The 11,711-nt window shown below is 36.4% G+C and overlaps 1 protein-coding gene across 1 annotated transcript; it reads left to right on the top strand.

Annotated features, from left to right (window-relative positions):
* The first annotated feature begins 3,478 nt into the window (after positions 1–3,478).
* On the top strand, positions 3,479–10,365 carry LOC109058575 (V-type proton ATPase catalytic subunit A). Its single transcript, XM_042714329.1, has 15 exons — positions 3,479–3,624; positions 4,913–5,005; positions 5,347–5,475; positions 5,574–5,788; positions 6,226–6,363; positions 6,453–6,604; positions 7,423–7,585; positions 7,666–7,774; positions 7,846–7,968; positions 8,061–8,175; positions 8,345–8,408; positions 8,548–8,751; positions 8,841–8,935; positions 9,013–9,184; positions 9,732–10,365. Exons 2-15 carry the CDS (start codon positions 4,924–4,926, stop codon positions 9,822–9,824), a joined length of 1,854 nt encoding a protein of 617 aa, XP_042570263.1. The 5' UTR covers positions 3,479–3,624; positions 4,913–4,923; the 3' UTR covers positions 9,825–10,365.
* The last annotated feature ends 1,346 nt before the right edge of the window (positions 10,366–11,711 follow it).

The following is an 11,711-nucleotide window of genomic DNA, read 5'->3' as shown; positions in this document are numbered from 1 at the left end:
TAAAGTTATAATAAAATATATATAACTGTAAATCCAAATGTGTTTTCTAAAGTTTTTTGTTGTCATTTTTAATGCACTTTTATAAAAACAATGACTCAAAGACCAAACAATCTGAGCGTCATGCATAAATGACAAAGTCCTATTATGGGATACATATTTTGTGTAGGCATATTGACCAGCATTGAAAGGCAGTATTATAGCTTTTATGCATGTGTTTTAGGTCGATTTTTGTAAATTGTCTTGGAAGACAGAGACAAATCATACTTATCTTAATAATGATGATAGTGATAGGAGTGCATCATAGAATGGCATTGTCAACAACCAGAGGTCAGGAAAGATGTCTATTGGCAAGAAGCAATTAGGGTGAGGGCAGTGATGAAGAATTGGTTGTTGTGGAAGTCAGGCATTTGTGATCCATACATCAACATACAACAACCAGAGGTCAGGAAAGATGTCTATTGGCAGTGCTTTTCTGAAAGGCAGGGAAGCTCTAATGATGACTGCACAAGTAAAAATCTAGTTATGTGTGGAATGTGTGGGGTACACTGAAAAAGAAGAAACTTGTTGACTTTTACTTCACTTGATAAGGTCATATGTAGAAAAAATAAGATCTTCTCTTCTCTTCTCTTCTCTTCTCTTCTCTTCTCTTCTCTTCTCTTCTCTTCTCTTCTCTTCTCTTCCCTTCTCTTCCTCTAGTTTAGTTTTCTCCCACTCTTCTTTCCTCTCTCGTGCCAGCTGCTCATAATGTATTTTTATTCCGTTTTTCTTTTCTTTAAACTCTCTCATTTTGCTCACTCACTCTTCTCTCTGAATCTCTCCATCGCTCTCTCCTCCTCTTTCTCTTTTTCTTTTTTCTTCTCTCTCATTCAGATTTCTTTCTCAGTTTTTCCAGTTCTTCTTGTTTTTCTCTCAATTTTTCCTCATGTCTCTCTTTTCTCTTTCTGTCCTCTTCCTCTCATTCTCTCATCTGTCTTTTCTTTTCCTCTCCCCATCCTTTCTGCTGTTTAAATTTTCTCTTGAATCTCCTTTTAGTCATTTTCATGCTCTTTTATTCTTCTATCCCATCTGTCTCTCTTCCTTTTCTTCCTATTTCCTCTTTTGTTCCTCCTTTTGCTCGTCTTTAAGCTTTTGTTGATCTTGTTCATATTTCTCTTCTCTCTTTTATTCTTTTTGCTGCTTTCCATGCAGCGACCCCTGATTTTCCACCTCTCTCTGCATCTCTTCAACTTTTTGGTAATGTTCAATTCTTTGTTGTTTATCTTCAACTGATCTTTTTTTTGTCCTCCACCTCTTGCCTTTTCTTTCTCTTCAAACTCTTTTCTGAGAGTCTCCTCTTCTTCTCTGAACTGGTTCTCCATTTTCATTCTTTCCTCATCTGATTTTCTTTTTCTCTTTCTCCAGTCTCCCCATCATGTTTTCCATTTCCATGTCATATTTTGCTTGTATTTCTCTCTTTTTCTTTGAGAATTGCTTCCATTCTTTTTTAATGGACATCTCTGTGTCCTCAAACATGGTGTTATTAGATTTTTTAAAAAGCTGAGTAACTTGTGTGTGATCTTCCTTGTCTGTTATTAAAAAACAAAAATTCTGTTTTTACAGTCCCTGATCAATTCCTTGAGTTCCAATGCTGAATTGTGCATTTATATTTTTTTATAATAATTTTTAATTGATTTCTTATTTTTAGCTGTAGTCCAGTTACACCCATACAGTAAATAGTGTGAGACAAATTTGTTTGTGTTTGAATTCTTTTTTGTAAAATGAAACATTTTGAGTCAAATGAATCCATATAGGTAAACAGCTGTCAATGACCATAAACTTAGTAAAGAAAAAAACTATACCATCACAAAAAATAAATTTATAAAACCTCTTCAATACATCTAAAACCTCACAATTCACAAAACACAATATATATTTAACATGTATCCTCCTCCTCTTTCTCTCTGATCACTAACATTCCTTCTTCTGCATCATCAAATACCTCACATTTGAGGAACTCTTCATATTCCTCCTTTATCTTCTCTACTCTTTGGTTGTCTTTGATCAAACTGGAGATGTCCTCCTCCACAGTTCCTTTATTAATTGATGCTGCAACATTATTTTTTATCACAGAAGCCAGTGAGGAGCCCAGTGTCTCTTTATTAGTAGTTAACATTATAGTGTGTTTAATTGCTTTGTCATTGAACTGTTTCAGCACATATATCATCCTCACTGAAGTCATTACTGCAGTATGAGTATAATCGCATGAGAGCCTGGATCAGACAAATACACACAGTCTCTCACTCTCCTAGCAGTCTGAAGGTGGTTGAGGTCTGGCTTTAGAAGATGAGGATCGTTGATGACAATGAGTCTGTCCTTCGGTGGTCCTCTAACTCTCTCTGTGTGCTGCTCTACATCAGCTGGAGGTGCTTCACTCTTGTTTCGAACTCTTTTGTTTGCTAGTGCATCCTTCCCCAGCAAGACAATCCTCAGCTCATTTAAGCACAGAACACACACACACACACACACACACACACACACACACACACACACACACACACACACACACACACACACATATCATGCAATGCCAAATTACTGTGACAATCATCACTGAAAAATCAAATATGAAGCTTTCAGACAGCAATAATGTCAGAATTAACATACATTTACAAAACTAATTAGGCAGAAAAAATACTTTTTATTCATTCTACATATAATAATAAATTTACAACCATATTTCACATAAGACTACCAAAATAGTAATAATGTGAGAAGTATCAAACATAAGCACTCATATTTATAAAGATAATAAAGTGCATTAATAAATTATTTAAATGAATTATTTTGACTCACTGTTCAGATGGTCAGCATTTCGACTTCCCACCTTAAAGGCCCTTATGTAAAACACACAGAGAAACACATCTGTTTTTGTGTTATGACTGCATGTGTATGTTATAAGTGCATTGTGTAAGCAATAATCATCATTATGGTACACAATTAACAGACCATTTAAAACTTTAAGGTGATAGTTACCAGGAAACATAGCTGAAATAGATTTAAGATTGCGATTGTTTCCTCACACAGTTTTATCATTCAATCTCTAATATCCACATTCAGTGACACTCCTCCTTTTTCACATAACTCAAAAACAAAACCAACATATAGCAAAATAAAGACACAATAAAACAAACAGTTCATGACCTGAGACAGATGTGTCTGATTAAATGTGCACTTTTGGGGACACTCCTCCAGGAACAGGTTTGTCAACCACCGTCATAAAAGAACGTTAGTCTTCTTAACTTCATAATCTACATGTTTTGTGGGGATTTTGCCAAATTCTCAGCCTTTAGAAATGAACACATTTAAGTGTGAAAAAGAACGATTTTTGCTTGTTTGTTGGATATGTTATAGAGCTATCAGACATCAGACTAGAGGGCAATGTACAAAGCAAGGGTAAATCACAGTAACAGTACTTCAGCACACACTTGGGGGCGACACGGAGTTTTCTGCGCTCGCTGTTCACTCTGCCGAGGGAGAACGTGCTGTGACGACAGCTCTCCACTGAATGAAGTCAGCTGACTTTTCTCGCTTCTCGCGTCTCATCTCACCAAAGGATCTGGACACAGGACTGTCTCGGTTTTTGAGGTATTTACTAATCTTTGAAATGATAGCATTGTATTGCATAAGTGTACTTGTTAGGTTAATCAAGCAGAAAATATGATTATGTGATTTTTCTCAGATTCTCTTAGTTTTTTTTCTTTTATAATGCTGTACACTGTGTCTTGTGTCGCTGAATTATTGCTCGCTTCGCCTCTGCATGCAGCTCATTGGAATCGTTTATTTTCCCTGCTGCACTGGGAATAACAACCCACTTGGGTGCTAAACAGATTGCTGGAGAATTTCAGTATATTACCAATGTTATGAATTTAAGTGTTCACGAACACATGAGATGGATTACTCGCTTTAATTAATGGGAGACAGAACTTACCTTTGATTTTCAGCAAAGGTCAAATTCTATCAGCAGCTTCGTGATCATGTGATCCTGCAGCATCTCTTCGCAGCTCGATCTCCAGTGCGTACAACAGCTACAGGCATTAAACGATCTGTGAATACACCTGGAGATTATATATTTAATATCATTTATTTAGTCCTCTCATCTTTGTCTCTGTAGAGATGATTGTATTTGGGGACTGTGATATTTGATGTCCAAGTAGGCAGTACGTAAGAAGGCAGCTCACTAGGTTTTGACACACAACGGCTGCCTGCTGTTTTCCTTTTAACAACAGCACGCTAGGTTTGCAGACCACATGTCCTGTAGGATGTTTGTGGTAAAAATTCTGATTTGAACATACTTCATATCAAATGGACCATTTGTCCCCAGTAATCCCAGATGTCATAGGATCATCATGTGATATATAACAAGAATAACAAGAATTATAGATGGCAATTTTTATGAAGGAAGGTGTCAGTGTCATGCATTGCTTTTACAGACCATTTCAGGTGTTTAGTTGGCTGGTTCGCAATGAAAAACAGATTTGATCTGTCATAAATTGCCACTACTAAACACTTTTTTTTTTTCCAGATTTGCTCAACTGTCTGTTTTTCCAACTTCCTCACATAGTTTCTGTTTTACAGTCAGTGTCATGTGCCCTTGGTCATGTGACCATGTTCCATGTTTGTCCTGAATATAAATGTTGTATAAATATAAATGGGATTTTTACACAATAGACAAACTCCTGTCCTGGAAATTGATATTGTTACTACTGCAAATCATTCTGATAAAACATATAAAATGAAAAATGATAACAAAAAAAGAATACACATTCACAATAATCATGTGCAGCTTGTGTATTGTGCAGAATGTTCAGAAGTGTAGAAATAAATCCAGATAGTAAGTTTAAAAAAAAAAAAATTACATTACATTTTTTATCAGACACAATCAAAATGGACTTCTCCAAGCTTCCCAAGATCCGAGATGAGGAGCGGGAGGGGCAATTTGGATATGTGCATGGTGTATCTGGACCTGGTTAGTATGAATTCAGATGCCCTTATTCTATTATTTTATTTTATTTTATTTTATTTTATTTTATTATTTTGGATTATTATGTCACCAGAGCTTTTGGTGTTTTATTTAATTTAATATTATTATTATTTAGATTTGTTTTGTGTTATCTGTGATTTAGATTTTTTTAATTTTATTTTATTTATATATATTTTTATATATTTTTTTAATATATATATAATTCTTATTTTATTATTATTATTATTTTTAATTTAGCTTTTGTCAATCTTTAACTATTCACTATATATAACTATATATACGTAATTTTTGAAGATCCCATTACTTACTCACTAATTGTGTCATAGTGGTGACGGCCTCCAGTATGGCAGGAGCTGCCATGTATGAGTTGGTACGAGTGGGCCACAGTGAGCTTGTGGGAGAGATCATTAGACTGGAGGGTGACATGGCCACCATTCAGGTCTATGAAGAGACATGTATCCTATTCTTACCTTAGTACAGTACATACTTTCTGTGGTTTCTATTGTACGCAGTGAGTAGAATCTTTTAAATCGTTTTCCTGAGCTTTCATCAGCTGGTGTGTCGGTTGGTGACCCTGTCCTGCGCACAGGGAAGCCCCTCTCTGTGGAGTTGGGACCAGGAATCATGGGCTCCATCTTTGATGGTATTCAGCGTCCCCTCAAAGACATCAATGACCTCACCCAAAGTATCTACATTCCTAGAGGAGTCAACATTGGTGCCCTTAATCGTGATCTGAAATGGGAGTTCTCTCCATCCAAGAGTGTGCGAGTAAGTGAAAGATTAGTTTTAAGGTACAGAATTTTTGATGTTTTACAAGTTTAGTTTTGGTTATGATGGTTGTGATGTTTTTCTCAGTTATGATTTAACATTCTTTCAGATTCCAAGAAGGCAAATTACTTAGTAGCTATAAGGGATCATATCATGAGCATATCAACATTTGTTCAAACAAAAGATCATTGTAGTATGAAAATCTGGGAAACATGACAGTTTTTGCTATTCCTGGCTTTGTGTAGCACCTACAGCACTGCATATTCTTATTAAGGATCCCAAATGAATTTAGGCATCACAACATAGTTTATTAACGTTATTAGTGGACATAAATGTGGTAATAAAAAAAAAGGATATGACCCCTTTTAAAGGTATGCTGTCAGGTGATTAATCAAATGATTAAATGAATGATTTTAAGCTGTGGTTTCTGTGTCCAGGTTGGCAGTCACGTCACTGGAGGTGATATCTATGGTATGGTGTTTGAAAACTCTCTTATTAAACACAAAATAATGTTACCACCAAGAAGCCGAGGAACTGTCACATACGTAGCACCAGCTGGAAACTACAATGTCTCGGTGAGGTTAATAACATGTACATTGTTTTCAAAAACAGTAAAATGACAATTACTGTGACAGAAGTCAGTGTGTATGTGTGTGTTTGTCAGGATGTGGTGTTGGAGTTGGAGTTTGAGGGGGTAAAAGAAAGGTACACCATGGTGCAAGTGTGGCCCGTGCGTCAGGTCCGGCCAGTCACAGAGAAACTTCCTGCGAATCACCCTCTGCTGACTGGTCAGCGGGTGCTGGACGCCCTCTTTCCGTGAGTCATGCTGCGTGAAATGATTCCATAGGAAATGTAATAATATAAGTTTTCCAAAGTAATTTTTCAGAATAATAGGCTAAATTTTCAGATGACGCAATGGACAACCCATGCATTTCTAAAGCTTAATTTTCCCCAAAGGATCTTTTATTAATAATATAGGACTTTTCATGAACATTAATCAACAGAAATGGGAGTGATTAAATAATTATAGGGGAAAATGTAGTACAGTAGTAGTACTGTAAAAGTGGATGTTTTAAACATTACAGATATACACTTGTTTGGGGTCATTTGTTAGTTTTTTTTGTTTTTTTTTTGAAAAAAGTCTCTCATACTCCCCAAGGCTGCATTTATTTGATCAAAAATAATAATAAAAAATAAATAAATAAATAATAAAAAAAAATTATATATATAATATATTACAACCGTTTTCTATTTGAATTTGTTTTAAAATGTAATTTATACCTGTAATGGTAAAGCTGAATTTTCAGCTGTCATTACTCAAGTCTTCAGAGTCACATGATCCTTCATAAATCATTCTGATCTGCTGGTTTGGTGCTAAGAAAACATGTATTGTTCTCAATGTTGAAAACATTTGTTCTGTTTAATATATTTAAGAAAACATTGATACATTTTTTTTTCAGGATTCTTTTAAATTGAAGTGTTTTGTAGCATTTTAAATGTCTTTACTGTCACTTTTGATCAATTTAATGCATCCTTGCTGAATAGAAGTATTAATTGCTTTAAAACTTTTGAACAGTGGTGTAAATGTCTGATAGCTCCACAGTTCTTTCAGTGATGACTGTTTGATTTCACAGGTGTGTGCAGGGTGGAACCACAGCCATCCCTGGTGCTTTCGGTTGTGGCAAAACTGTGATCTCTCAGTCCCTGTCTAAGTACTCCAACAGTGATGTCATCATCTATGTAGGCTGCGGAGAGCGTGGTAACGAGATGTCTGAAGTACTCCGAGATTTCCCTGAGGTGAGTAGCACTGTTGCTGGACCAACAGCACAAACACTGTAATAGATGGTAGGGTGACTGACAGTTCTCTTGCTCTATAGCTTACCATGGAGGTGGATGGGAAAGTGGAGAGCATCATGAAGAGAACAGCCTTGGTTGCCAACACATCTAACATGCCTGTGGCTGCCAGAGAAGCTTCCATTTACACAGGTTTGTTGAACCTTTGATACAAAAAACCTAGCAGGTGTGTGTCATCATTAATGGGCCTTTATTCCATCCAGGAATCACGCTGTCTGAGTATTTCAGGGACATGGGCTACAATGTGAGCATGATGGCTGACTCCACCTCTCGATGGGCAGAGGCTCTGAGGGAGATCTCTGGTCGTCTGGCTGAGATGCCTGCTGGTACGTGTGCTGTGACCATCTCAGGCATGACAGCAAATATTATAAACTATAATTTCTAAAGTAAATTTATGTTTGTTTGCTTGTGTTCACAGATAGCGGTTATCCTGCCTATCTCGGAGCACGTCTGGCCTCATTTTATGAGCGTGCTGGTCGAGTTAAATGTCTTGGTAACCCAGAGAGAGAGGGCAGTGTGAGCATTGTGGGAGCGTAAGTAGATCTTTTGGATGCTTTTCCTTCTTCAGACTCCATCATTTGCTTGTTTGCTTTGGTAAAGTTTTGATTTATTATTTATGACTGCTGTTGTTACTGTTAACATGCATTGCCTGGCAGACTCACTCAAGCTTTTTTTTTTTTTGCTGTTTCCTCTTAATTGCAGTGTGTCTCCCCCTGGTGGTGATTTCTCAGATCCGGTGACATCTGCTACTCTTGGTATTGTGCAAGTAAGTGAGGTTTTCCTTCACACTGCAGTCTTAACACACTGGCTCATAGCAGAATAACATTATTTGTTCTTCTTCCAGAGATAAACATTCTAAAAGTCCTTTTTGTTATTGTATTCCTTCCTCTCTTTCCCTCTTCCAGGTGTTTTGGGGTCTGGATAAAAAGCTGGCTCAGAGAAAGCACTTCCCGTCAGTGAACTGGCTCATCAGTTACAGTAAGTACACACGAGCACTGGACGAGTACTACGACAAGCACTTTGCTGAATTTGTGCCGCTGCGTACCAAAGCCAAAGAGATCCTGCAGGAAGAGGAAGACTTGGCTGAGATTGTGCAGCTTGTGGGGAAGGTGAGTTTATGGGTTCATGCATGTATACATTACTTTTTGTGGTATTCTTACAGGTATTTTTCAGTGGTAAAACACATTTATTTTTTTAGGCATCATTGGCTGAAACGGATAAGATCACTCTGGAAGTTGCCAAATTAATCAAAGATGATTTCCTGCAGCAAAATGGATACACGCCTTATGACAGGTATTGAGCTGATTGAAGCTGAGGATCATTCAACTCCCTTGTCACATGGTCTAAAATGCTAAATTTCTCATTTTCAGGTTCTGTCCATTCTATAAGACAGTGGGTATCTTGTCCAACATGATTGCGTTCTATGATATGGCACGTCATGCCGTAGAGACCACTGCACAGAGTGACAATAAGATCACCTGGTCCATGATCCGGGAGCACATGGGAGAAATTCTGTACAGGATCAGTTCCATGAAATTCAAGGTACAGGATGTAAACATTGTTTGTGTTTTCATAAAATCAATTATGCCTTAATTATGTCTAAACCAGTGGCTTTTTGCCTTCAAGCCACTTGGATAAAATTATTTTATGTAATAATGTAAACTTGCAGCCCTCTTGGAAGATTGCTGAGGTTTTAAACTAGGTGCCACTGCTTTACCACTTGATTTATTATGACTTCCATTATCTTGGTTTGCCAATAGCTTGGTTCCTCTTTCATAGTGATCATTCACAAGTCTTGTGAACAAGCCAAACAGTGCAATTTAATCACATTATATGGCTAGAGACTGAATTTTATGTCTTGGTATTATTTTTAAAGCTGAAGTGTGTTCTTTTTGTGACCGATAAAATACTTTCTTCTATCCCAGCTTAACATGCTGTCAGCTATTAGTATTTTATTCGTTGACTGGGATAGTTTGAAAAGACTTGCACATTTAAAAAGAAATGACACTTCATTTTCAAATTGCATTGAGTAAAGCTCTTAAAATATTGTAATTTTTAATATCTCTCAATGTCTGTAACTGTATTTCAGGACCCAGTGAAAGAGGGTGAGGAGAAGATCAAAGCTGATTATGCACAGCTCCATGAAGACATGCAGAACTCCTTCCGTACACTGGAAGACTAAAAGAGTCTGTCCTTAGCCATCATTCTCAGGGCAGGGCAGCAGAACATCTCCACAAACACACACAGTCAATGTCCTTTTCCTTTGTGTTATTGCTGTCTAATACATTCCACTGCTTTTTTTCATCTTGTGGTGTTATGGATGCTCTAGTGTTCTTGAGGTGTCTCCAAACACGTGTGTGTGCATTTGTGTATATGTGCAATCTGTATGATCTTCTTCAAAGCCTCTGCTCTGCCCCAGTTCTTTATATTTTACAGATCATCCTCTCTATAGACATAGATGTTATTAAATAATTTGATGTAATTATTGTGCTATTTTTATCTGTACAGAAGACTGGAAGACATGACTTAAGAGATTCACTATATTTACTGCTGGAATATTTACAGTTTAAATTGTTGTCAACATTTCTTGTTGTTTTTGGTATGGATTTTTATTGCAGTATTGTCCTGTATATTTCTTTGAGGACACTTCCTCTTCATTGCTCATGTGAAAATGTGTTTGAGTCCTGGAAAAATATAAATAAAAATGAATGCATTTACAAGTATTGTGAATAACAGTATTTAAGTGGATGTGTTTTGGGGGCCTGGAATTTAAAACGGAATGCTTTTTGTAGTTTGTTTTAACCAAATATATATGGTTAACGCCTTTAGCCTTTTTTTCTTTTTTTGCGTTAATGTTTAATCCCTTTCAGATAAAACTTGAGCAAGCAAGATTATAATGGCTATTAATATGAAATATGTGGAAATGATTCCCCTCCAAAAAATAGGAGAGTGGTTGCCCTACTCTCGAAGTTTCTTCATCTATTTCTCCAAATGAAGATGTTTAACTGGCAACCTTGGCTTAGTCATGTGCTCATCATTTTACACCTGTTTTGAGGTATGTACTGTGTAAACAGTGCTTTAAAATTAAATTGGGTGGTGGTGTGTTTGCAACCTTTTCATCAGAGAGTAGTTCCTCAAGTATTTCTAGCTTTGTGCAAGTACCTGAGTAGCTAACTATAAACTTCTTACTAATATCATATGATCTGGCATATATAAAATGGCATATCATAAAAACAAATAATTATTCCCCATTATTATTTATAGAATAAAATAAACTGTTTTGTCACAAACTTACATCCATTTTAACATCTAGATTACAAATGTAGCTATTAAAACAGGAATATCTCTGATTTATATCTACCTGCATCTGTACTATTCATCCAAACACTCGATGGGTCCATTTTCGTGGCAGTGTTACACCTTTCTTCCATTTCTCACTCTTTAAGTTTGGTTTGTTCTCAGAGCTTGAATATCATGTTTAGGCAGAAGTGTCTGCATTTGTTTGCAATCTATTTACCTATGTACATGTGCATATGAATGATGTCAGTTTGTTTAACTGGTCTTACAGCATTTTCCCATTTTGAAACGGGAATGTGGATGCTCAAGTTCCCTCCCTGCCCTCGCTTCTTGTCTCTTCAGTTCTAACACTTTATTGTCTCATCTCAATGTGCTGCATAAATTGGCATAACTAACTTGTGTCTATGATTTTAGGTTTGTTTGACTTTATCTAGTTACACATCATATTAAATGCAATAGATAAATCTAGCCTTAAACTGATACGCCCACTAGTGTCTGAACCCTGATTAAACAACATAATGTAGTCTTTTGATATTCTTTTAATAAAAATGTTATGTGCCTGATGCGAGAGCGCCATAAAATATTATGTTTGTTTACATCCATAATCAGTCTCAGTATTTCACAACAATTTCTGATACTTCAAACTGACTTGTATGAGTCAAAATTAATAGGGGTCTACTTTTGCTATGGCTACGTCATCAGGCGAACGCGATATGCGCATTTTTATCAAAATTTTATGAAAATTAAAAAAAAAATCATATATAAACTTACA

The sequence above is a fragment of the Cyprinus carpio genome, chromosome A24, assembly GCF_018340385.1.
Source record: "Cyprinus carpio isolate SPL01 chromosome A24, ASM1834038v1, whole genome shotgun sequence".
NCBI lineage: Eukaryota > Metazoa > Chordata > Actinopteri > Cypriniformes > Cyprinidae > Cyprinus > Cyprinus carpio.
The sequence above is the reverse complement of the archived record's forward strand: the minus strand, read 5'-3'. Positions and strand labels throughout refer to the sequence as shown.